General features: G+C 51.3%; 9 protein-coding genes across 9 annotated transcripts; 3 read left to right on the forward strand and 6 right to left on the reverse strand.

The window, feature by feature from the left end:
- Window positions 1-166: 166 nt before the first annotated feature.
- PSV08DRAFT_344435 (60S ribosomal protein eL13) lies at window positions 167-1,461 on the forward strand. Its single transcript, XM_014218131.1, has 6 exons — window positions 167-209; window positions 322-387; window positions 446-476; window positions 543-642; window positions 692-751; window positions 798-1,461. Exons 2-6 carry the CDS (start codon window positions 335-337, stop codon window positions 1,199-1,201), a joined length of 648 nt encoding a protein of 215 aa, XP_014073606.1. The 5' UTR covers window positions 167-209; window positions 322-334; the 3' UTR covers window positions 1,202-1,461.
- A 481-nt stretch (window positions 1,462-1,942) lies between these two features.
- Window positions 1,943-4,363, reverse strand: PSV08DRAFT_233475 (uncharacterized protein; the record flags this gene model as incomplete). The annotated part of the gene is made up of 2 exons (XM_014218162.1): window positions 1,943-3,046; window positions 3,155-4,363. The coding sequence occupies 2 exons, from the start codon at window positions 4,361-4,363 to the stop codon at window positions 1,943-1,945; spliced, it is 2,313 nt and encodes a 770-aa protein (XP_014073637.1).
- Window positions 4,364-9,377: 5,014 nt separating this feature from the next.
- PSV08DRAFT_252868 (uncharacterized protein) lies at window positions 9,378-10,139 on the reverse strand (the record flags this gene model as incomplete). Its single annotated transcript, XM_014218144.1, has 1 exon — window positions 9,378-10,139. The coding sequence occupies one exon, from the start codon at window positions 10,137-10,139 to the stop codon at window positions 9,378-9,380; it is 762 nt and encodes a 253-aa protein (XP_014073619.1).
- Window positions 10,140-10,389: 250 nt separating this feature from the next.
- Window positions 10,390-12,321, reverse strand: PSV08DRAFT_233478 (ribosomal protein S5 domain 2-type protein). Its single transcript, XM_014218155.1, has 3 exons — window positions 12,031-12,321; window positions 11,533-11,981; window positions 10,390-11,485 (listed from the first exon to the last, which is right to left on the reverse strand). The coding sequence occupies exons 1-3, from the start codon at window positions 12,193-12,195 to the stop codon at window positions 10,546-10,548; spliced, it is 1,554 nt and encodes a 517-aa protein (XP_014073630.1). The 5' UTR covers window positions 12,196-12,321; the 3' UTR covers window positions 10,390-10,545.
- A 266-nt stretch (window positions 12,322-12,587) lies between these two features.
- On the reverse strand, window positions 12,588-13,584 carry PSV08DRAFT_406217 (DASH complex subunit Duo1-domain-containing protein). Its single transcript, XM_014218125.2, has 2 exons — window positions 13,261-13,584; window positions 12,588-13,208 (listed from the first exon to the last, which is right to left on the reverse strand). The coding sequence occupies exons 1-2, from the start codon at window positions 13,540-13,542 to the stop codon at window positions 12,771-12,773; spliced, it is 720 nt and encodes a 239-aa protein (XP_014073600.1). The 5' UTR covers window positions 13,543-13,584; the 3' UTR covers window positions 12,588-12,770.
- Window positions 13,585-14,057: 473 nt separating this feature from the next.
- On the forward strand, window positions 14,058-15,373 carry PSV08DRAFT_406218 (uncharacterized protein; the record flags this gene model as incomplete). Its single annotated transcript, XM_014218135.1, has 2 exons — window positions 14,058-15,156; window positions 15,210-15,373. The coding sequence occupies 2 exons, from the start codon at window positions 14,058-14,060 to the stop codon at window positions 15,371-15,373; spliced, it is 1,263 nt and encodes a 420-aa protein (XP_014073610.1).
- Window positions 15,374-15,986: 613 nt separating this feature from the next.
- On the reverse strand, window positions 15,987-17,205 carry PSV08DRAFT_406219 (ribonuclease H2, subunit B; the record flags this gene model as incomplete). The annotated part of the gene is made up of 2 exons (XM_066093735.1): window positions 15,987-17,123; window positions 17,192-17,205. The coding sequence occupies 2 exons, from the start codon at window positions 17,203-17,205 to the stop codon at window positions 16,097-16,099; spliced, it is 1,041 nt and encodes a 346-aa protein (XP_065947916.1). The 3' UTR covers window positions 15,987-16,096.
- Window positions 17,206-17,663: 458 nt separating this feature from the next.
- On the forward strand, window positions 17,664-22,149 carry PSV08DRAFT_413313 (tubulin-tyrosine ligase family-domain-containing protein). The gene is made up of 3 exons (XM_014218161.2): window positions 17,664-17,731; window positions 17,788-20,078; window positions 20,449-22,149. The coding sequence occupies exons 1-3, from the start codon at window positions 17,701-17,703 to the stop codon at window positions 21,880-21,882; spliced, it is 3,756 nt and encodes a 1,251-aa protein (XP_014073636.2). The 5' UTR covers window positions 17,664-17,700; the 3' UTR covers window positions 21,883-22,149.
- Window positions 22,150-22,188: 39 nt separating this feature from the next.
- Window positions 22,189-22,980, reverse strand: PSV08DRAFT_406222 (uncharacterized protein; the record flags this gene model as incomplete). Its single annotated transcript, XM_014218130.2, has 4 exons — window positions 22,189-22,372; window positions 22,419-22,634; window positions 22,688-22,737; window positions 22,802-22,980. 4 exons carry the CDS (start codon window positions 22,978-22,980, stop codon window positions 22,224-22,226), a joined length of 594 nt encoding a protein of 197 aa, XP_014073605.2. The 3' UTR covers window positions 22,189-22,223.
- Window positions 22,981-24,300: the final 1,320 nt, after the last annotated feature.

The following is a 24,300-nucleotide window of genomic DNA, read 5'->3' on the forward strand; positions in this document are numbered from 1 at the left end:
ATTATTGCTCATAATTTGGTTCAAACGTCAATGTCCCGAAGGATGTGCGCCGTCTCGTCGACCCACTTACTAGCGGACTAGCGTCGGCGAAACGATTTCCCGCCTGCTCGCCTCGCGCACGCTAAGCGGCACCTCGAAAATTCGCGGATTGTCGAGATTTCTTTCCCCGACAGCCGTACGATTCACTAACCACCAGGTCCGCCGTCGAGGTACGTTAGCCATTCCCGCATCACACCGAGCGCAATCGCAGCATTCAATTGTCAACGCGACACGCGATACGAAAAGGCGCAGTTGGATGACAGAGGGCTGATTCGAGCATAGACAATCCGATACAATGGCGATCAAGCACAACCAGCAGATTCAGAAGAATCACTTCCACAAGGACTGGTACGTTGAAGAAATGGGAAAAGTACTGCATCATTTCAGTAAACTAACTGCAAGACAGGCAACGCTACGTCCGCGTGCACTTCGACCAGGTAATTCCCCTCTCACCTCGCTGAGAGTAGTGGCGCCTGTGTACAAATTTCTGACATTGCAAACAGCCTGGCAAGAAGAAGTCCAGACGCAATGCTCGTGTTGCCAAGGCTGCAAAGGTCGCCCCCAGGCCTGTTGACAAGCTGAGGCCCATTGTCCGCTGCCCAAGTAAGTATTCTCCGCCGAATGCACTTGACAAAGTCGCTAACCGCCTTAGCCATCAAGTACAACCGCCGTGTCCGCCCCGGTCGTGGTTTCTCTCTTGCTGAGTTGAAGGGTAAATATCCTCTTCCAACATTGTTGAGCACTACTAACATGTTCAGCTGCCGGTATCCCCCGCAAGTTCGCTCGCACCATCGGTATCTCTGTCGACCCCCGCCGCCAGAACCTTTCCGAGGAGGGCCTCAAGGCCAACGTCGAGCGCCTCCAGGAGTACAGGAAGCGCCTCATCCTCTTCCCCCGCCGCAACGGCAAGACCAAGAACGGTGACGCCTCCGCCGAGGAAGTCAAGGCTGCCAAGAGCGGTGACAACCTCGTCAGCAACACCTCTGCCGTTTTCCCCATCAAGAACACCGTCCAGCTCGAGGAGGGCCCCATTGGCAACTACGAGGCTACCGAGAACGCTTACAGGAAGCTCCGTGACTCCCGCGCCGAGGCCCGCTACGTTGGTGCTCGCGAGAAGCGCGCCAAGGCCAAGGCTGAGGAGGCTGAAGCCAAGAAGAAATAAGCTAATCGCTGGTGAAGCGACTGTGTGGTTCTTTGCTATGGCTTACGACACTATAAAAGTCAGGATTACGATACGGCAATGGGTAGTCCCAGCGTGGGCAATCCCAGCATGGGCGGCGTCACGGTTAGGTCTGTCTAAGGTTGACAGCATGTGAATGATACCTAGTTTTTCAAATGCAAGCCGTGCCTCCCATTTTATGTTGTCATAGTTGTGTCCGCCACGAGGTAGTATTTGTATCACTAATGCACCGTCGCCGACTGAAATTTAGCATTGGAAACGTCTGATTGAAGACTCAATTCGTGGCTGGTAATGTGATCATCTATGGCAGTAGCCCGGTTTTGCTTCGTCCCGTATCTACCAAATTTCGGTCAAACTACAAGTCAGCCTCCTTTTTATCAATACGGACTTGGAGGAGAGTGCTGCTCAGCATTGACCAAGAGAAGACTTTGGTCTACCCATACATGTTCTGACAATCCAAAGGTAACGGCGAAAAAAAAAATAAGAGACCGAATTGAATTCACAAGGGGTGCAGTCTACACTCTACTTTTATCACCCAGTCAATCTCCAAAAGAAGTAAAAACATGCACACTGACAAAACAAAAGGATTGCATGTCTAAAGTCATTTCATTCATTTCAATCATGAAAAGGTATCATCAATCCATAGATATGTATATCAATATCCTTATTAAAAAAAAAAAAAGAACACTCGCGCTCCCCAGAACCAATCCCAAAAAACTCTTACTACGATTGCATATTGAAATCCCAAACATTCGACGCATCCAAATCCAATGGAGCCTGAAAATCCAGAATATCGCCATCTGGAAGTGGAAGCTGGGCCTCGGAGTCTGGGTAACTAGTTGCAGATCCTTGGTAGTTGGATGGAGGAGCAGGAGGAGGGTGAGGAAGAGGAAGGGGAAAGTTGAGTTGTTGTTGTTGTTGTTGTTGTTGTTGTCGTTGATGCTGGCCTGTTGGTAGTGGTTGTGGTGGTGCTCCAGCAAGGTTTTGAGGGTGTACATCGCGCATGATATCGTCGATACCCCAGTTCTGAAAAAGCGACGTAGCAGAATCCGCTGTGGGTGCGGTGGTCATCATAGGTGCAGCGCCCGCACTACCGGTGGCAGGACTCTTCTCACTCGCACTCGTGCGGCCGCCCTCGTCTTCATCCTCGGTTGTTGTTGTTGTCGCCGTCGTCGTTGTCGTTGTGTTTCGACCCCCCATCTCCAACACAGCATCATCCAGCATGCTGCTCAAGCAGCGGGCTGCCAGGAACGCCATGTCTGATTTCCGACCAAGATACCACAGACCCTCGATGCAATCTCCGCATCGCGCCCGCGCTTGCTCGCGTTCTTCGCCTGTGAAGTCGGTCGAGGCCGCGATGGACACGAGTATGTAGCCTGCTCTGCACAGGGACCGCACGAAGACGATGGTCCACGGTTCCGTCAACAGTGCCGCTTCACTGAGCGCAAAATGGAATTCGCTCCGTACACCCCCGGCTGCGGCCGCGGCCGCGGCTGCCGCAAATTCCTCTTCGCTCTGCGTCGCCGGATGTATACTCGCCAGACTCAGATCCGCAACCGCGAGCGCATTCTGGCGACGCAGCGTAGCCACGAGGTTGGAAGACAAGCGGCAAGCTCGCTCGTTGGGGAGCGAGAGGGCTGCAGTGTCGATTGTGTGAAGGAGGTCCGAAAGGAGGAAAACACCGAGATGCCAGTGCCCCGCGAGAAGAATGTACCAGGATTGGATGCGGGTAGGGAGCGTGGCGTGATGGGTTATGCAGTCTGAGATGAAGGGAGCGTAGGTGCGGGACCAGTACGTGTATACTTGGAAGGCGGCGTTGATGGCGGACTAGATTCGTTTCTGTTAGTATATCATCTTGAGGATACTGAGAAATTGATGGATTGTGCAAATGAACTTTCCAAGTTCCCTTTAAATTTGATGACGGGATTGACTCACTTCTAGTTTATCTGCTGATGCTTGTCGCGAGACTAAGGTTTGAATCTGGGATACCCGTCGATACAAAAGCACTTTTACCGGCGCGGCGGAACTCAACGTCGATGCGGCGAGTTTGTAACTGCATGGCCATCTCGTTGCTTTGGGGTCTACTTGCGAGTCTGGGTTGCGCATGAACAAGTCGCCCCATACTTTGTTGTCTTCTGGGTCCTTAGATGCCCCACTGTCCACGGTCGGGGCGTCAACGGTGGCGTCGGGAGGAACAGGATGGAACTGAGTGTTGAACATGTTTGGTATCACTGGCCATGCGGTCGAGGCAGATGTGGCGGCGGCGGGAGGAGTGGGTTTGCGGCTCTTTGGTCGAGGGAGTTCGCAGTCTTCGTCGTCGACGACGACTGTGCGTTCTGAAATCGTAGCGGAAAGTGTGTCGAACATGACGCCGAGCCAGTACAGCAGGTTGAAGGTATCGCGGTCTTCTTGTTGGAGAGGGTCTTGGAACTCTCCGTCTGCTGTTCTGGGCATGGTTTGTTCTGCGCGTTCCAGTGAACGTCGCTGAGCCATCATTTGGCGCAATGCTAGTTCCAGAAATATCGGTGACTCATCGTCTTGTATGATGCTCTTGAAGTATTCGTACTTGGCTTTCAGTTGGGACATGCTGTACGGAAATGGGCGGGTTATATCGAGAGGCCGTTGTGTGAGCGAGAAGATGATCATTGCGAAGACGATGCGGAACGAATCAATTCCAGCTGCACGGTGAAGTATCTGGGATGTCTGGTGCCACAGACCTTCTTGCATTGACCGCTCAAAGTAGTTCGACTCTGGGAATTCGTCCGTCGAGAAGTTGTAATCTGTCGATCGAGCCCGCGAACCTCGGTCACCGGCTTGAGCCCATTGCGATGCAAAGGCCACAACGGCCATGTTGAGTGCTTTAGAAGCTGTACGCTCTTCCTCAGCCGTTAAAGCTCGTATACGAATGGAGTTGTACGCTCGGTCAAGCTGGATGACGCGGTTGTACATTCGATTACCCCATGACGAACCCCATTCCCTGTTTGTTCTCCCTGATGATAAGACAGACGTTTTATGTTTCTGTAGTGTGTACGGACAGTTGTGCTCGGTCAGCCAGCATGAAAGGGCGTTTTCCATGCTGTCGTTGTAAATCCGAAGTAGGCCGTTGGTTACGAAACCACGTGAAGTCCTTTCCCCTAGGAGCATGTCTTTGAACTGAAATGAACCCTCACCCATCATCCGCTTATCTTCAAACCGTTCATTGAATGAGGATCGTTGGGAGTGTGATGACGACAAGAACGGGCTTCGTCCATAGCTCTTGCGTGATCGCACTGGTACCAGATCGCCAGCATAGCTCGACCCGCTCATCTCGTTATCTAAATCCTCCGACTGTGGGTTGTTTGAGTCATCTTCTTGATCCCCCTCTTCCCCGAAAGACTTTGCGGAGCGTCTTCTTCGGTCAGCCATCTCGAAACTAGCGTTGCTCTGGAAGCCGTGATGCTGAGTCGTGAATCCTTCAATGCTGTCATTGCTACTCTGAGTCCCAGATCTTGTCCTCTTCCGTTGGAGTTCTTGGTTTGAGTTGGTAGTAGCTTTCAACCAGTTGAAAGTGCAGGCCTGGTTTTTTCGGAGGCAGTTCGAACAGGATTGGCCTGTAAAGTCAGCAAATCTTTCTGCATCGCAGGCTCTTTTGCTGCGTCGACACGCATCACAACTGCGTCTTTGGCGGCGGCGAGGGGGATCGGCTAAAGCAGATGGCTTGGCCACGTAAGGCGGAGGAGGTGGTTGTGATGACTTGTCAATGTTCTCCGGGACCTCCTTCATAGTACTGCCTTCGAACGTCTTGAGCATCTTGGATGTTTTGAGCGTGCACACACACACGAGATGACAGACCAGATAGACTCATCAATAGTGCCCCAGGGGCAGAGACTATAGCGGATACTTGAGGCAACATGGATGCAAGCACTGCAGAGCACGGTGTCCTGGTCCCTGCAACGACCCCGCTTTTTTATATTCACTGTACCCATTGCGGGGGATGAACTGCGAGGATGCGAAATCTTAGACCTATTCCAAAACGTCATGACCGAGTCTTGGTTTCAAAACCGATGGCTGTCGGGCTGATGTTCCGCTACGTGCCGCTTACGCCGTGGACCATTCACAACGTGATCGCCAGAGTGAGGCGCTGCTCTTAGTTAGGATCATGTAACAGCACAAACATATGGAAATCGGGCACACGCGCTGGGCGGTGACGAATTACACGTGAAATGCATTGGCGTTCGGTGTTTTTTTCCCTCAGGAATAGCGCCTTTTCGGCCGTTTTGGTCAAACCTGGATCCCTAGCTGAAGCGCTTGCTTCCGCATCGCCATTTTCCATCAACCAAACGAAAACACCTGCCAGTTTGAGCATGTCATCAAATCCACTACTGTACTCTGTCTCGCCAACTCCGTTATGATGCCTTCCCTATTGCGATTGTAGATGCAGTGCTTGTTCGAGCATGAAGAAGCAGTACTTGCGTGGCAATAATGCCTGTATCTTACTCCCATCAACACAGCCACTAGAAGCCGAGGAACCTTGCCCGAAATGATGTGCTTCCCCGGCCTTCTCTCTGCGATGAGCCGCTCGATATAAACGTTGAGCAATATTCATGCGGCCCGTTTCTAGGCATAGAATAGATCTCGGGAGTATATAGCGTTCGTTAAAATCGATGTCAGGACCGGGATACCTTGATAACGGAATCTCGGAAGGTATGATTAGAACCTGGAACGATTGATTTGCAATGGTTGGCCCGAGAAGCTTCGCACATGTCGCTTGACGTGACATTCACTTGACGTGACATTCATGAGAGGCTGTGCTAACAATCGTTATCAACCATTGATCCGATCATGGATCAAAATATTGAGTTGAATTTGCAGACTTACTGACGTGTCCAAGCGGCTCTGAAACCCGAGAAGTCGTTGCTTTGGACTAGAGAAAGCCCGGAAGATAGCCCCTGACAGGGAGTAGAGAATGTTTCCTTTGCAGCATATCTCGCCGCCAATTATCAAGTCACGATGTCATGGTGGTCCATCTGTCCGGGATTGCTTTGCACGCGCTCTTCAAGAATCTTCGGTACTTGATCACGGCTAATCGAATACGCAAAAGTGTGCAGCATTGACACACGTGGCTTCAACGTTATATTCGTCAATACAGGTGTGGTGTGCGTAATCTTCGACCAAAGCTTCCAAGGATGAGATTCTCTCTATTGAAGCCGTAGATAGATGCGCTCGAGGGCTGCGTTCAGAGTCTGTGCTCCTGTCGCATGTTCTCCATGCATTGTCATGACATCTTCTGATCGCTCGCAAAACACCTCCAAGCCTCACTAAAATCGTAAAAGAGCGGTCGACGGGTACTGGTTTCCGAGTTGGGAAATTGGTCCAATCCAGAGGGTCGACGGGAGTGCCTCCATTTCTTATCAGAGAAGGTATCTGCAAGTCCAGCCGTCTGAGCCAGTCGGATGCAAAGAGGGACGGCTCGAGTTGTCGGGTCTATCATCCCGTCTGTCTCTGAGAAGCGAGCTTTGATCCGTTTGGGCATAATTCCATCTCTTCCGATTTGCCTGGGCCCAAGGTTACCTTCTAACCGAGATGCGTCGCAAGTGCGTTTAGTACGATTGCTTCGGCACTTGACGTGATCTCAAAATCTACCGTCGAGGATCTTAGGCCCGTGATTACACGATTTGTCCTTCTCGGCTTCCCGGGCAGATAGGTCTTAACTATTTTTTTTGCAGGAATACAACAACCGCCCTGGTATGCGATCTGCCCTGTCATGTGACTTGCTCTGTATGCGCGAAAAATCGTGAGCTGTTGGTAAAATGTTGGAAGGTATTCTGGGGGTGGCTTTTTCTGAGCTGGATTAGGTCTCGAAGGGCGTGAGGGAAGCGTATCTCCAAACAGAACGGTATACTTAAACTCTGCAGGATGAACAGAGAAGTCAATTTCCTGCAAATATACATGACGGGGACACCTGCAATTTGAATCATGACGTTTTGAATCGGCCGGCCATTCTATTCTGTATCGGTACCGAAGAATCGAAAGATAAAGCATGAATTTCCCGATACAGAATTCGGCGTCATTGATCCGCAGGACGCTTTGTCGTCGCAAAGCCCGCTTGTATTCTTTTCCCTGTAAGAGTCGTCGGAATACCGCGGCACATCCTCGACTAGCTCGAAGTGGTGGATATTGCGGAAGCGGTCCGGAAGCGGATCGGAAGCGAGATCAAAGCCATTTGGTAATCAGATAGAATACCGTAAACAAAAGGGTGTGAACATCAAAATTTCTTTTTCATTTGTTCTCCTTTCTTGACGAGCCAGGCCATAGTTAGAGGTTGCGAACCGCTGCGAAGAGGTATGTATGCGCCGCTTGCTGTTGTAAAGAATCCAATCTTCTCCCGCTGGGTTTATAGTATCCTGTCGTTCTGATGACTATGTTGTTTACAGGAGTTTCGCTTTTGTGATTTCTACAAAGCATTAGCTGGTCATGGATGCTGGCTATTTTGGATTGAAAAGTGCCAGATGAATTGGGGATACGCATCACCCTGGCCCAGAGTGCATATTGCGCTGGAAAGTCATCCCGTCTCGGCGTGGAACGCCCACCAGACGTCCAGACTGATGAAACGCACCAACCTCAATATCGATGCGCAAAACTTGGTCGCAGGCCTCCTAGCACTTCCATGTAGCTTCTCTATGCTGATATATCGTCTTGGTGATCATCTTTGGTATCGTTTTCATTCATACCCGCATTATCGAGTCCTTCACGCTGACACGTTGGAGCAAGGTACTCGGGACAAAACTGACTTTCTGTGAGTTGCAGCACAAACCAAAGACGTTAGGATCGAAACGCTGAAGGAAGGATTGCTTGGTGATCCTAGTCTCAATACTCAACATACCTGCCATGCATGTCGTCTCATTTACAGTGTCTGCACCGACGTGCTACGTCCAAACATGCAGTCTACTAGTTACCGCAAAATGACGTGTTTTTAAACCCATTTGGGCATAGAGCTGCTGCATAGCTTTCCCCCTACTGTTAATCATTAGCTAATGGTCGAAGGGTCATGGTTCCTTCCTTTTAGTTTGAAGATCCCCCGCTTCCTCTTCCGCTATCGCCTTCACTACACCGACACCCGCTAGGATGGATCATGGGTCGAGAGCTACCAGTGCTTATTATGACTACATACCAAGACGTGGGAGCGTCGTGGTCGGCCGATATCCTCAGGTCGATTCGCATTACCTACTGGCAGAAAGCCGTCTTTCAGGCCACCAGCGAAATGGCTTGACGACTGAGCCTTGCTTCTTTTTTACACCAACACATTCGCAAGCAAAATGAACATCTCAATCTGTTTCTCCAAGGATTAGGGCGAGGCCCCTGTCGAAGCTCATGGGCTCAAAATGCCACCTTTTATCTTCCGACGAGCTTACCAATCGTGGCTACAAACTGCACGTGGATGCTTGGTGATCTCAGAACAGTGGGTCTCGGAAACGGGCGCGGCATGGGATGTGCTCATTCGACCCTGAACAAACGGGTTGACAAACCCTGCAACAATAACACCAGCTCAGCAAGCTAGGGGCGTCCGCCTCACTTGTGGTCTGAGTAGACGATTACGAGGGAGGAAGAGGCACAGCATATATACATTGCACAGGCACGCGACGTCCTACAGCCGAAAGCAAAGGGGTTCATCGGATTAGCTGCCAATAGGGGCACAGCCATCAATGGGCAAGCTTCAGGTTCTCAGCATACCGGATGCCCAGCAGGCTTATCTTTGGTTCGAGCTAACAGACTGAATGGGGTTTTCTGCAAGAAGTAGCGGGCGATAGTTTCGTCTGCCATAAGGCGTGCGCGTCATATCCGTTTCCCAGGAGCACAGCCTCGGTAATACGGGTGGCTAGCATTGGAGTTGCTTCCGCGCGGGACAAAGAGGGCATCGATTTACTTCGCTTTACCCGCATGCAAAATCACGTGGATACGACTATGCAGAACGGCGCAAGTTGGCAGAATAACAGCAAATGAGTACAGAAAAAAGGGCATCCAGAGCGCTCACATTCGTAGGACGCTTCATGTTTCTTGGACGGATACCATCATGCTCCGCTTGACATTTTTCGACACCGAATACTGCATACCGTCAACCAACTGGGAACACGAGTCGGCATAGTTCCCTTTCAATGCCAACGACTGCGAATCTCGCCACTCAGCAACGCCCCCCGATATGCCACCCAAATTCCATCCGGCCAATTAGTCCGTCTACAATGACACCGCATCTTGGTTCTGCTACTTCATCCGTCAGACCCCAGCAAAAGCACTCGAATCCACAAAAGTCACATTCCCACTCGTCTTTTGCACTCCCCTTTCCCCTCCTCACCATCTGCATATGACGCGTGTCCAGCGGCGCAAAATACGCAAAATACGCATTAACATCCCACTGCGGCTCCGCCTCTCCCCGCTTCGCTTCAGAGCCGCAAGGTGACGTCCCAAAAACCATGCCTTCCGCATCTCTCTGAGCTGCTGCTGCAGCAGCATCACCATGCAGAAACAAGCCTTGGTAGGCACAATTCTGCCATGTCTCCCGCGCAATAGAAGTAGATGGTGGAGTTATACCGCCCGGCGACGTATTAGAGCCGCATGCATACCACCACGAACCCACCCCGCTTTCATCCCATGTCCTGTGCATTGAAGGATCCGTCCGTGCTGGGCTTCCGCCCGCAAACCCAAGTTGACGCCGTATGCTTTCCTCGCTGAAACCTTGATCCAGATTCGCACACTCGGGCTCTCCAGGTTCCGCGCTGGATCCAGCATACTCGCTGTGTCCGTACATGTGCTCGCTCGCACTTTGACACCACCGATTATTCGTTTTCGCATCGAGATGCTGCGGGGAAACTGGTTTGTCGTTTCCACTAGACTCTGTGCGGACCGGTGACTTTCGCGGCTTTTTCTTGCTGTGGCGTCCAGCCATATTGGCACAGAAACAGTAGGGAAGAAAAAGGGAAGAGGAGAAGAGGATATGTGCTTGTAGATGAGGAAACTCGACTTGAAAAGGTGAGGTTGCCGAACATATGAGAGAAGCTTTATATCGAGTGTTTGAAGGTATGTTGTGATAGTGGTGTTTGGGAGAGTCAAGGGCAACAGGTAAGTGAATATCGTGAAGGTGAAAGTAATTGAAGTGATGACTAGACCGAGTCATGTGTAAACATCAAACTGATAAATCTAGGCAAAAAGATTCAATTCCTTTAGCTCATGACCTTATTTTGCTCAAGCAACACACTCAATGTACGGGAAGTGACCAGCATCTACATCACAGCCCCCTTTTCTTTTCTCCGACCCAACCAATATATTCACAATTGCAAACCAAAGTCTAGATTCTAACCAAGCTTCTCACCCGTAAGCTTGAACAGCATACTGCCACTCCCCGGCTCACTAACCACAATCGCCTGCGCCAGCTTCTCCTCGGTGATATCCGGAAACCTTTTCTTGTAGTACTTGTCTACCCAAGCCTTCTTCACAGCCTCGACCTTGTCCTTGGGCACGAGATGGACACTGCATCCACCCCAGCCGGCGCCCGTGAGGCGACTACCACATGAGCCCGCTGCACGCGCCAAGTCGCACAGCTCGTCTAGCTCTGGGCAGCTGCAGTCGTATATCTCGCGACACGAGTCCTGTGTTGTGTTCATGAGGTCACCGAGGGATTGCAGGTAGTCCTTGTCTTTTGAAGGCGGGGATGCGAGGAGCGAGCGGAACTTAATGACGCGGAGGGCTTCTGTGAAGACGTGCAGGGCGCGTTGGCGGAGCATGAATTTGTCGGCGCGGACGGGGAACTTGGACATGTAGCGCTGGTTTAGCTCGTCGACGGAGATGCCGAGGAGGCCGCTGATTTGTTCCCGCGTGTAGCCCTCTTCTTGTGGGAGGTAGTTTTCTGTGTGTTGGATCAACTTTGTGAGTTGGGTCTCGAACTCTGCGACGGAGATTTTGGTGTTGTCGGCTACGCCTTCTTTATCTTCGAAGTAGGTGTCATGGAAGCCGCGTAGACTGACTCCTAGTGGTGAGGAATCTGTTGGGAGAGGCTTTTTCAAACCAAATGCCTTTGCTAGAAAAACTGCTGCCAGAGTGCACTCTACTACACGCAGATTGTAGCATACTGGGGCTGTGACATGCTTGTCGGCTGCAACGAAACTTTGAGCTGTGACAAAGGCGAGCTCTGGGTTGGTTTGTGGGAATTCAATGTTTGTGCACTTGAGGCTAGGCTTGAATGAAACATAGAGGGCAGAGCCGCGCAGAGAGAAGACTGATGCTGCTTGATCCATGCTGAAACATGTTAGTTATGAAGACAACGAACCGAGGTGTTTGCTTACCCTCCGGAGTTCACACCGACTGAACGCTCAGATACAATTGCAAGCTCGCATAATTCAGTCTTGTCGATGTTTTGCTCACCATTAGCGCTCAGCACAGCCAATGCACTCGTGCAGACAACAGAGGCCGAACTTGAGAGTCCACCACCGCTCGGGACAGTTCCGTCGCATACAATATCCATTCCGACTGACGTGAATTTACCGCGCTTCTTCTGCAGAAGCTGGGTTACACCCTTGAGACCGGACTTGAAATAGTTGGTCCACTCATGTTCTGTCGCATCAATTGGAATCTCTCCCTCAGGGATATCGAACTCGCGCGTGGGGAATTTCTCTGAGTTGAGGTTTGCAATGCGTACACGGGGCTTCTCATCGCATGGCCGGACAGCAACTGCCATGATGAAGTCGGCTGTGATGGCCATTGGTAGTACCTCGTAGAGAGAGTAATCAATGTGCTATGTATTGTGAGCCGCAAATCATCTAACAATCTACCATAGTGTTTACCTCGCCAATAATATTCACACGACCAGGACTCCTGGCGACAAAGTCTGCCTGCTTGCCGTAGAGGTCTTTGAATCTGGCTAGCAAGCTGTCCCATCGCTTAGTCTCGACTGGGAAAGCGTCCTCTGGGTAGATGTCGCGTAGCGACGATGCCGTTGGAACTTCCATGTTGACAAATGTGGACGTGGTTTGATGGGCAATCTGAACGGCAAACAAAGAAGGGCCAGAGGAAATCAGGCGACAAAAAGTTTGAGAAACAGGGAAGAGGATTCAATTTGAATTCGCGGAGAGTCGCAAGATCTCGCAGACTGGCGCAGCGGGGTCCAACTGACGACAAGTGGGGTCCCCAAGCTTAGCCATTTAAAGAAGTGCATCCGACGACACCAGATCCGGTCCGTCGACTGCATCGAGCTGCAGGTACCGTCTTAGTTCCGATGGCGCACTCTTCTCCAGGGTACAAGCCACAAGTCTGATCAGCTGCCAGTGCAAGCGCCATTGACAGGCGCTGGACCCTAGATCCACGGATTACTTAGGCTGTTGTTATAGCTTCGCTTTCAACGACGTCGGACATGTCCAGATGGCCAACATTCGCCAGTGCCCGATGCATTGCAAATGCGAATGCTGAGTTGACTCAGGCTGAGCGCGCCAGTGTCGCTGTAAACCAAAGTAGAAAGATCCAAGGTGAGAAAAGTCGAATTGGACATTTTGGGCTTTTTTTGTTTCCTATTTGGTGGGATACGTGCTTAGCCCAGACCTCGTCCCCGGCCACGCAGTCCCCGCCCTATGCCACTGCCGGCTCTGCCCCTAGTAGAATCGCTGCGGCTGATACCTCGTCCTCCCTGCCCGCCTACTCCGACATAATTTCCTGTAGACGATGTCGAAGCACCCCGCGGTCGGCCCCTGCCCCTGCCCCGCGTGCCTGGTTTTGCTGCAGCTTCGGCCCGTTGACGGTCTTCTTCAATCTTCCTGGCTGCCGCTTCTCTCCGTGCCTGCTCTTCAGCTGCGCGACGTTGTGCAGCCTGCTGACGATGCGCTTGCTCTTCTTCGATATCAACTAGATCTTGTGACGCGCCTTGCCATTGTGGGTTTAGAATAAGGCGCTGGTTGTGTTCAGTTTGCGACAGGATGCGGGTCCATGTCTGCAGTAGGGTGGATGCATTTTGCACAGTGCGGGCCACGGTCTTAGAAGCAAGTCAGCTGAGGCATTGTGTGTCTTCCGAATTTGTCCCTTACAGCCATGTTGTCTTTGGCCTTTTGTAGGCTCTCAATGACACCCTCAATGACTTTGTTCACGTTTCGTATGCTCTCTAGCTCCCTGCGCAAAGCCTCCTCTCGCGCCTCTTCGGCAGTATAATGTGACTCTTTTGCGCGTGGCCTGGAGCCGGTGGTGCCTTCTGCCTCGCTTTCGACATCTTTTGTCTTGTTCGTTTTGCGCGCTGCGGGGGTGTCGAACAACGCGTCGCCGTCCGTGTCGGAGTCGGAGAGGTGCAGCGCGCCGAGATTTGGTGGATCCATTGTGCGCCGTTTTGCTTGCGTGTCCGCAGAAGAGCAGAACACGTAGGACTGCTCGAGCTGGCCGGGTTTCAGGCGAGTTGACAGGTGTTTGGCGTGTTTAACGTATTTGGGTTGGCGGGGCAGGCGTTAGGCGGTTAGGGCAGGCCGGGGGGTGGAGGGTCCGGGCGTTTGTTGATGTGCGCCCGCCCTGACCGCTTTGCCAAGGAACAGCACCCGCCATCTCCCAGCCTCGTCACTTCCTTCATCTTGCATCGACCCTTCCCTATCTGAGGCAGCCCCCATTGTCTCCACCCGCCCTTGGACTGCACCTTCACCCTCACCCTCACCACTCAGCCCAACTATCGCATCCACGCCCGCGCATATCGCTACAGCATCTGTTGAGTCTTGGGACAAGTGCGCGCAGTGTCATTGGAGCTTCGCTTGACTTGTTTTGATTTTGGATACCCACTATTCATACCCATTGCTACACCAACATCGCAACCGCCCCCCCATAAACAAACACGCAAACACCCAACATGGAGCGCACCCCGTCGCCGCCCCGTCGCCTGCGCACTCCGCCTGCACCGCATCATGGAGACAACTACGAGCCCTTTTCACCGCGTCGGTCCAGCAGAGTCGCCGCTCGACGCGACATTCACATTCACCACGCGCAATCAACCCCACGAGCTAGGCGCGACGTGACTCCCACAGCTATGTCAAAGTCACCAGCTGTCCACGCAAATGCCTTGGCTCTCTCACCTCCCTCGTCACCTCAGCAACTCCGCTCACCACGCTCTACCCGCCGCGCACCCTTGGACTCTACTCTGCACGACTCCGACTCCGATTGCGCTGCACCATCTTCAAGTCGACGCCTCCTCTTCTCCGCATCAATGGCGCCGGGCATGCTACCAACGCCAGCTAAGACGCCCCGCAAGCGCCGCGTCGACGACGTGAGTTCAACTGCGCGAGTCTTGTTCCCTACCAACCGGCCTTCTACCATTGACGAGGCCATGCCAACTCCCCGCAAATCGCGCAAGACCAAGGATCTTTATACTCTCGAAAGTTTCGCAAAGCACATGGACGAGACCACAGAAAAAATTCCCATCTACACGGATTCCAAGGAACGCATACCCACTCCTGGCGCCCAAACCGAAGAGAACCCGTTCCTCACCACCAAGGGCAAGGGAAAAGCAAAGAGAGCCCCACAAAAGGCCAAGAAGACGCTGGACATGAAGTCGGCTAAGATGGAGGAATCAGTCGATCGTGACGAGGGTATGGTTTACATCTTCCGTGGTCGCAAGATTTTCCGCAAGTTTCACGACGATGCTCCATCTGGCGCCTCGGACGCCGAGCAAGAAGACGAACTCTCTGCCGATGACAGACGAGTTCGCCGCCAGATTGGTCATGAGGCCCGTCGCCCGCTCACTCGGTCATCTATCAAACCAAAACTGCTGTTCCAGGCCGAGATCAAAGAGCGCAACCGCGCGAACGGTATCGAGGATGACGATGACGAAGAAGCGACAACCGACATTGAGCCGACAGTTGCTACGCCAAGCCGGAACAAGGGCAAGAGCGTTGTTCAAGCACCATCTCTAGCCACCACACCGCCACCCACTGTTCGCAAATTCAAGAAGGGTAAGTTTTTCCAGTCGTTCCTCCTGAGTTCTCTGATACTAACTTAAACCCAGAAATTTCTTTCGACTCTTGGACGCGAGTCAAATCAGCACATAGCTCTAGCAGTTCAGCAAAATCATCCAAGAAACGTAGTGGGGAGCCGCTTGAACGCGAGACCAGCGACAAGCGAGCTCGAAGTGAGCATTCCACCTCTTTCCTGTCAATCGACAAGGTCTAACGGCCATATGCAGCCCGTTCGTCTTGATGTTAGTTTGCGTAATCGACGGGAATGGCGGAACAATGGCCATTGTCACTTACCCGATTAGGTCTCTGGCATGTTCTGGTGCATAACCCGTTTTTGGTCCCATTTGCATAGCAAGCGTTGTTTTTGTCTTACCTGATCTTCTTCTTTTCTTCTTGCTCTTTTTTCCCACCTCTTTTTGTTTTTTCCTTCTTTCTAGAAAGAAAAGGATACCCCATGATTACGAAAGAAGGGGAGAAAAAAGTGTCTGACAGCTTGAAGCCAGCACTTTTTTTTCCAGTAGCTCACTCTGGTGTCGCGAGCCGAGCTTCTTTTTAATTTCTGTAATGTTTGGGGGAGAGATGCAAGGGCTCCGACCACGTTCGTTGATTGCCCCACATATTAAGGGAGGAAGGGTGTGTAGGTAGCGTACATATATAGATAACGAGCTGCGACTCGGAAATGTTAGGGACCGTTTGGTCCCCCCTCGGGCGCCTCTGGACAGGGTCGAGGGGAAACAAAGGAGGTAATGAACGGGGGAGGAGTAAAGGCCATTTTTGTAGTATAGATGAATGAGAAAATATCGAGATATAGAAATTGCTCATGCCTGTGCTTAAAAATGCTAATTATACAAATGAATACATACATAAATTCTACTACTAATACAATGCGTTCTCATATGCCTTCCCAGCACCAGGCCCCAGAATGCAGGAAACAAAACTACTTCTTCTTATCCACTTTTGTGAAAAAACTACTCATCTTCCTCATCCCACTCGTATCCACCTTCTTCAACTGCTTTATGCCCCTCCCTTCCATCTTCTTCTTCTTGTCTTCCTCTTCCTTCTTCCGCTTCTTCTCCTCCCGCTCCGCCATCTTGTCGTCGTCTTCCAGCACTGCGCGCTTCCGCGACACGTTGTCGGTTATGCTGCGCAGCGCTGCGGCTTCGGCTTTGAGAGCGGCGATGGTGGAGAGGTGTGCGGTTAGCGGGGTGAAGCGCGGGGTTAGGAGTGGGGTGAGGAGGGAGGTGAGGGAGGGAGGTAGGTAGGAGGATGTTAAGTAGGTGAGGGATGTGCGGAGGCGGAGGAGATGGGGGATTTCTGGAGGTGTTGTGAGGGCTGGGGTGACGGGATCTTCTTGCGTTGTTGTTGTTGTGGTGGTGGTGGTTTCTGACTCGAGGGTTTCCGTGTTGCTGGTTGAGACAGCGCTTAGGGTGCTTTCTTCGCGTTTGATATTCATGACCGGGATATCCAAAGCGGTCTTTATGAATTTTTCTTCGAGAGAGGCGGGGAGGCCGCGCTGGATCATACGTTCGGCTTTTGCGACTAGCACTTCGAGGAGCTTGGGAAGGGAGATGCGGTACATGGTTTCGTCACCGGCGTCGACTGTGTCGCATATGAAGCGGATGCGGTTTTCCAGCATGGATTTCAGGGATGCGTGTTGTGATAGAAGGGCCTTCCAGTGCGGCGAAGAAGAAGAGAGCGTGTCGAGGTAGTCATCGAATGCAAGGAAGTGCTGTTTTGTGTCTTTTGCGGTCTTTGGTGCGAGTGCGGGCAGAATGAGGAAGAGAAGATCGATGGGCGTGGCGATGAATAGGTCGGCGCTTTTGGCGACATAGCCACTGCCTATTCTCGAGGCATCTGTGTCTTCCTTCTCCTCTTGTTCTTGGGTAGTGCTATCGTTACTGGTGATAAGCCAACTTCGGCAATCCTTCTTTGGGGCCGCAATGCGAGTGAATTCGTAAAAACCCCTTTCTGGACAAAACAAGTAGCGCGACGGTGTTTCGTTTGCAGGATTGTCCAAAGTGACTATGCGCACATCCTGAGAGGCATTCTTGGGCAAGACAAAGAGTTTTGGTGGGTTTGGTGCACTTGCGGGGAGTGACTTTGCGGTGCATGTCGTGGGCTCTGGTGTTGTTTCTGTGGGTGTCGCCTTGGCGGGTTTTGAGCGTGTTCGTGCCATTGCAGCAATGGTATATGATTTCTGTACAAATCAAGTCTATTGCAATATCCGGGTTGTATGTTCTGTTCTGCTCTGTTCCTGGTGCTAGGGTGATGGTCAGTCGCGTCGCGTGCAGACAACGCGCGACCCCTGCAAAGACGCCAGTTTCGGATTAGATGAGAAAGCCGTTCCCACAGGCGCTGTCATGTCTGGGGTCAACCACGCAACGCGGTGTCAACAAACGCCCACGGCTTTCGGCTACACATTTGCGCTCACACTCACATTATCAAACGCCCAGGCACACGCCCGTTGAGAGCCTCATTCTGCCCGTGTTGCTATGGGCCCTGTTGAGAGATACACGCTCACAACACTGCACCACCACAACAATGATTGTGCGCGAGAGTCCAAAGGCCAAAGGTGCGTCATCCGCGCTGAGAGTACCGTAGATACACGCGCTGAGTGTGTCCGTACAGTCAAGGATAATCAACCCAACTGGCCTCCGCAATCGTCTGTGGAAGCAGTGCTCAGCTCGCCCTCTGCACGCAGAAAATACGAGAGTCGCCGCGAGCGCAACTCCGTTTCACCCTCTCCCTCGAAGCGCCGCCCAATGTCGCGCGACTACACCCAGCCCATGAGTGATGGGGACGACGAGGACGAAGAAACCCTACGTCTACAGTTGCAAGCCATCGAGGCAAAGTTAAAACTAAAGGCATTGCAGAAGAAGAAAGCAGAATCTGCCGACGCTGACCGCAATGGAGCGTCCTCACGAGCCAGCATAGCCAGCACCATGCGCAGGGCCGACCCATCACCATTAAGCAGTCAAGAAGCGGGCGTACAGGTGCCACGCTCTCCCACTCGAACACGACCGCCACCCGACGAGCCAAAAAGTCCTGCACGAGTCATGCTGGGCATCGACAAAGGACTGACAGCACGTGATATCAGTCTCAAGCGGCCCTCGAGCGTTCTGGCTGGGAGGGCACGAGCGGGGTCGCTCAAGGGCAGCGAGACCCCTAAGATCAAATCTTTCAGCGAGCGCATTGCGGAAAGCAGGAACAGGGACAAGGACCGCGAGGAGAGGGAGGAAAAGGCTGAGCTGAGGAGAAACAGGGGGTTTGGCTTGCATACCATTGAAGGCTTAGCAGAGCGACCATCACTTACTAGGACCAGTTCTTCTCAAGGCTCTGAGACACCTAGTTCGCGCGAAATGCCCCCGCCGTTTTCAAGACGTACCAGACCTCAGAGCCGTTCAGTTGATTTGAGAATTCCACCCTCCCCTCGACCTGGCTCCACATTGTCTTTCCGCAACGACACTTCACGCCCGGTTTCCTCGTCTTCCAAGACATCTTCCTCCAGTTTTGGCTCAATCCCAACCGCTGCTCGATACGCTGAGATCTCGTCCCGAGATGACAGCTCAGAGGCCCCTAGCTTTGAGCCTTTTTCTGGTCTGCACTTGAAATCGCGCGAAATGCAGCACAATGTCGTCACACGCACCCTGGAGGGCAAGACTGTCCTCACTATTCCCCAATTGCTCAAGACGGTCAAAGCACCAGAATTTGAACCTCCAGATTGGGAAAACGACTATGTTGTACTGGGTGTCATCTGCTACAAGTCAACACCGCACAACTCCAAGAATGCCGCTAAAGATCAGACCAAAAACAGTCAAGAACAGACAATAGATCAAAGCGGCAAGTTCATGGTGATCAAGTTGACTGACCTCAAGTGGGAGCTGGATCTATTCTTGTTCGACACCGGGTTTTCCCAATTTTGGAAACTTCCCCTCGGCACAGTTGTCGCCATCTTGAACCCCGACATCATGCCGCCACGGAACCGCGATACAGGCAAGTTTTCCCTGAAGCTGACCAGCTCGGACGACACCATACTTGAAATTGGAACAGCACGAGACCTGGATTTTTGCAACGCAAAGAGGAAAGATGGAAAAGATTGTGGTCAATGGATCGATGGCCGGAAAACGGAATTTTGCGAGTTTCACATCCAACTACAGGTGGACAAGGCCAAGAAAGGCCGTATGCAAGTCAATACTATGACTGGCTTTGGTGGAGGCCCGGCTAGCAGCAAGTTTGGCATGTTTGGTCGAAGTGGCGCTTCAAAGGGTGACGAGCTCAAGCGCGAAGGAAGGTATCATGATCGCGAACTACATGAGACTGTGTACATCGCCCCGCGACCTGGAGGCACGGCCAAGCTCATCGATCGGGATCACCAAAACTGGGAAGGGGGGGCGAGCCGCGAAGACCGCTTTCGAAAGCAACTGGCTGAGAGGGAAAAGGAGCGCGAACTTGCTAAGAAGCTAGGGACTATGGGAGACGGTACTACTGGAGCTGATTACTTGCGGTCGAAAGGCGCGGGTACTCCGAGCCTACCCACCAGAGCACGCCCATCTTCTCTCATCTCGACAAGCTCAAGGCTAGACAAGCCGACCGAGACGGACTTTTCAAGCCTTCTCAATCGCACGTCAAAAGACATCTCCCTGGCGCCTGTAAAGCGGAAACGAGCCGCTTCGGGCAAGTCGGTCACCTCGACCGATCCAGTAGGGTGGGCATTCAAATACGGCCGCATCCCGTCTCCCAAGAAGGTAATACCTTCGGCATTTCGCGGCACACGCGAGGCGAGTCCTGCGAAGAAGAGGGCTCGTCTACTGTTGGATGGAAAAGGCATACGTGAGCCTGGCCGAGAAAGCCTTGGCGGACTCGATGTAGGGCTTATAGCTGCCCTCGAGGATGACGACGACGATGATGATTTGGAAGTTGTCTGATTGATTTTTTTGCAGTACTAAAGGCGTTTTGACGTGCAAAGAATATCCCGACATCATAGGGGATGATGATATGGCGTTACAAATACAGCTCGCTGATTGGCTAGAGCTAAGCGAAAACGGATATTTCAACTTTTCTGGGCTCTCGATACCACATGGAGGCTCCTCATAGCCTTACAGTAACGATTTTCACTAGTGTACAATATCAATTTTTCTTTTCAAAAACGCACTCACGAACCCTGCATTCCCATCATTGACGCTATACTCGAGATACCCAATTTAAGGCCCTCTCCTTTTTCTTGCAGGTGGTTGCCATAGCGACGCCGTCCGGAGAGAAATCAAGGCACTGGAAAGGTAAAAGTTCCAGGGGTTTAGATCAGGCCGTATGGCGTCCACGGGATCTGAGATCGGCGATAAGATTTACGCCTTGATCAACTACGAAGATCCCTACGTTCAGCCCCTCATACTCTCTGCCCTGGAAAACCGACTTCCGCCATCGTCGTACGAACTCATCACTTCGCTGTCCCAACTTCCCAGTCCCTCATCGCGTCTTCTACAGTTTGTTCAGTATGAGTCTATCGATTTCGATCACCTCATGGAGCATTCATCTACCTCCCTGGCCAACGCCTACGTAATTCGTAAAGCATTGATCCGGAAGCACTACCTTAGCACCACCATTGCCAACTGGATTACCAAGTATCCCGACTCTGTTCTCAAGAAGCATGTCAAGCCTAGTGTGGAGTTTGAAGTTGACTATGCCGAGTTTCTGGACGATGCGCTGGTAGAGGCGTGGGAACTAAAGGAAAGCTGGGCGCGAAACGAAGAACTTGGGGATGATGAAGATGGCGCTTCTTCGAGCAAAAAGGAATGGTGGATCTTGAAACCAGGAATGAGTGATAGAGGCCAAGGCATCCGCCTCTTCTCCAGTGAGCAAGAACTCACCGAGATATTCAAGGAGTGGGATCCAGACAGCGACAACGAAGACGAAGAAGAAGATGCCCGTAGTGATTCCAATATGCAACAGTTGAAGATGGAAAAGGACGAAGATAACGGAATCATAACGTCCCAACTCCGCCACTTCATCGCTCAGCCATACATCCACCCGCCTCTCCTTCTCACCCCACCAAACAACCCTACCAGTGACCTCCGAAAATTCCACATAAGAACCTATATCCTCGCCACAGGTGCCCTAAAACTCTACGTCTACAAACAAATGCTCGCCCTATTTGCTGCACACCCCTATCTGCCCCCTTGGTCCACTGATGTCGAGCCTAACAGCCAGGAAGCTATGCGCGCCCACTTGACCAACACCTGTCTGCAGGAGAGTGGGGATCGAGAGGGCTCTGTGGGTTTGTTCTGGGATTTACCGGGTAGTCTGCCCACCCAACCAGATTTCTCCGGCTCATCTAGCAGTGAGGGTGGAGATGCGGGACGCAAAGTTAACGTACCATCGAACTGGAAAAACACAATCTTTCAGCAAATCTGCGATATCACTGCCTCGACGTTTGAAGCCGCGGCGAGAGGAATGTCCATCCATTTCCAACCGCTACCCAATTCTTTTGAAGTCTTCGGTCTGGATTTCATGGTTGGAATCGACGATGAAACTGGCGGGTTGAATACGTGGTTATTGGAAGTCAATGCTTTTCCGGATTTCCGGCAGACGGGAAGCGATTTGCAGGAACTTGTGAATGGGTTGATGGAGGGGGTTGTGGAGAAGGGTATCAAGCCGTTTTTTGGAGTTGAGGGAGCGGAGAATCAGGATATGGTGGAGGTCCTGGACGTGGATTTGGGGAGGAGGTAGGTGGACTATTTCATTGTTTCCTTGAAAGAGGTCTCCCTGTGGGTGGGAGGAAGGTCCGGGCTGTTTACGCATTTGGGAAAGGAGCGGGTGGTTTTTTTACGCCAGCTTCAAATCTGTGTCGAAGAGTTAGTATGCACGTAGCTTTGTAGATTCTAAGGTAGAGATCTATTTACTACTCTAAACCAAAGTATGTTGGAGTGAGGCGAAGGCTTAGACTTCGACGTTAGGACTTGATTTTGGCCCGTGAAATACCATCCATTAAGATAGCTTCATAGAGCAAACATTGATTGAAGAGCACGTGAGATATATCTTGAAAAAAAATTTATAAAGGTCGCACTACTCTAGCGCCCGCCTACCTCTTCCTGATTCTCGTCATAAGCTCCCACCTTTTTGCCTTCATTGTCAAGGAATGCCTTAACGCTTTCGTAAGGATCTGGAGCAAAGGAGATCATGTAGACAATGACAAATGCTATCGCTACCAGGCCAACGACTAAATTTCATTAGCTCATATTCTATTCGCGAGATATGATACTTACTAAACGCAGCTGGCCCACACCGCATCAAGGGTCCGGCCGTGATTGCGAACGCGTCAACGATGATGCTGCCAACGACTAGAATGACTTCCGTGATAGACAAGACCATTTGAATGACAGAATAGATTAACGAATTCTTTCCATCTCGCTCGCCCATTGCTTTCGCTTTTTCGATATCGTAGTACGCGGTAACAATACCGAACACACAACCGATGAGCCCTAAAAGGCAATAAGCGACTTTGCGCGTAGTGCTCAAAAGACTGCAGTCTCACCGAGTAAGCGTAGGACGTCGTTTAGTTTGCCAACAATGGCACCGACAAGACTGCATCCAGTATTAGCAAAAACTGCTCCAAGTCCATCGCCCTGCCCAACCTTCTGCTACGTACCGTCGCCTGAAGCTAGCTGTTTCAGCGACACCGACATTGAAGAAGAAGCTGATTGTGCGAATCCAGCCTTTGAACTTGGAGAATCCCACTTGAAGTATTACCTTTGCACCTATACCGAAGAGACTAATGCCTTCAGACGCAATGCAGATTGATGTTTGCACTATCTCCAATACGGACATGCTCTGCGCATTGGCCAACGACGCTGCTGCGCCCCACAAGGCAATTCCATGCAGAATACTGTGGAGACCAAATTGAATGGCTTTGATCCACTTGCTCTCTGTGAATTTGCTCTTGATCCTGGCCCAAATTTTGGGTTTATCTATCCAACCACTATTTTGCAACTTCTTTATCTCGTCGTGTATGGCACGAATGACTTGTTGTACAGTGAACTTGCTCGGACGTTTTCCTGGGGGCAGTCTGTTCGTACCATTTGGTCAGGTATTCGTTGAGTGGACTCTTCACATCAGCAAGTTCTTGTGCTATAGAGGATATGTCACCTTTTAGGGCAGCAAAATCTTTATCAAACTAAGAACGTTTCTCGAATGCTTCGCGAATATCTTTTGCTGTCTTATCCTCATCGAGCTTGCTCTGTGTCTTTGGCACCAATCGGTAAATCAGTTCGGAAATACAAGTCTCAAAAAATGAGTCGTACCTCATGGGCAAAAAGAAAGAAATGAAAAACAAAAACATACGACAGCGGGGATTCGCCAGTGGTCACCCACCTGACTACTAGTCCGCCGGTATCCAGCTTAAATATGAAAGATCGGACGGGTTTTCTTGCTGACTAAGGATCCTATGGCCGTATGTATCAGAAAAATAAAATTAACAGTATTACATTCATGAAACAATTGAGATTTGCTACTGAACGGAGTTGTAAAAACACTAGCCCTGGCCAAAAACCCGCCAAGACCCCGGCATAACACAGTCACAACGAGCTACCCACACCGCAACACACTCGAACCAAGTCTGGATAAAAATTCCAGAGCCCTAAGTGTCTGGAAACTTACTACAGTAATTGAATGCATTGTTCTGACAGGGCTGTGGAGTGCATTCCAAGTTTCCTTAACCGCCCGCCAGCTACACGCCTAGGTGCTGTTACAAAGATGCGGGCAAACCAAATATGACAGAAGAGCAAGCTCATGGCGCATATCACCAAGCTTCGTTACCTTTCAGAATTCGCACCCGAGGCTGCTGGACCTATCGTTCATCGATATTTCTCTGGTGGGATATTTCTTCTTGACTTCGTCGATGAGCTCAAATATTGGGGGTTTCGCAATAAGCTCAGCATCGCGGAACTCCATCCCATTCGGAAATTTAATTAGCGCAAAGAAATTTGGGGCAGCAGAGGTAACACGGGCAGCTTCTCAGATTGCACAGTCAAATAGTGCCTCGGCTTTTCGGGCCACGTGACGCAGTTAGAGCTAAGCTGTCATCTCACAGTAATCGCCTATAGGCTTTAGTTATGATATTATACGCTCTCAAATGACATATGCAAGAAG

Source organism: Bipolaris maydis (assembly GCF_028858645.1).
Source record: "Bipolaris maydis strain C4 unplaced genomic scaffold PSV08scaffold_20, whole genome shotgun sequence".
NCBI lineage: Eukaryota > Fungi > Ascomycota > Dothideomycetes > Pleosporales > Pleosporaceae > Bipolaris > Bipolaris maydis.

Excerpts from the sequence above, each read along its gene's own strand:
- PSV08DRAFT_344435 (XM_014218131.1), top strand. The coding sequence starts at position 335 with ATGGCGATCAAGCACAACCAGCAGATTCAGAAGAATCACTTCCACAAG. Across the intron at positions 477-542 it reads TCCGCGTGCACTTCGACCAG|CCTGGCAAGAAGAAGTCCAG; the intron begins GTAATTCCCCTC and ends CATTGCAAACAG. Across the intron at positions 752-797 it reads CTCTCTTGCTGAGTTGAAGG|CTGCCGGTATCCCCCGCAAG; the intron begins GTAAATATCCTC and ends TAACATGTTCAG.
- PSV08DRAFT_233478 (XM_014218155.1), bottom strand. The coding sequence starts at position 12,195 with ATGGAAGTTCCAACGGCATCGTCGCTACGCGACATCTACCCAGAGGAC. Across the intron at positions 11,982-12,030 it reads GTGTGAATATTATTGGCGAG|CACATTGATTACTCTCTCTA; the intron begins GTAAACACTATG and ends CACAATACATAG. Across the intron at positions 11,486-11,532 it reads GTCGGTGTGAACTCCGGAGG|CATGGATCAAGCAGCATCAG; the intron begins GTAAGCAAACAC and ends AACATGTTTCAG.
- PSV08DRAFT_406217 (XM_014218125.2), bottom strand. The coding sequence starts at position 13,542 with ATGGATCCACCAAATCTCGGCGCGCTGCACCTCTCCGACTCCGACACG. Across the intron at positions 13,209-13,260 it reads AGGCCAAAGACAACATGGCT|ACCGTGGCCCGCACTGTGCA; the intron begins GTAAGGGACAAA and ends CTTGCTTCTAAG.
- PSV08DRAFT_413313 (XM_014218161.2), top strand. The coding sequence starts at position 17,701 with ATGATTGTGCGCGAGAGTCCAAAGGCCAAAG. Across the intron at positions 17,732-17,787 it reads CGAGAGTCCAAAGGCCAAAG|TCAAGGATAATCAACCCAAC; the intron begins GTGCGTCATCCG and ends GTGTCCGTACAG. Across the intron at positions 20,079-20,448 it reads ACGATGATGATTTGGAAGTT|GGGTTTAGATCAGGCCGTAT; the intron begins GTCTGATTGATT and ends TAAAAGTTCCAG.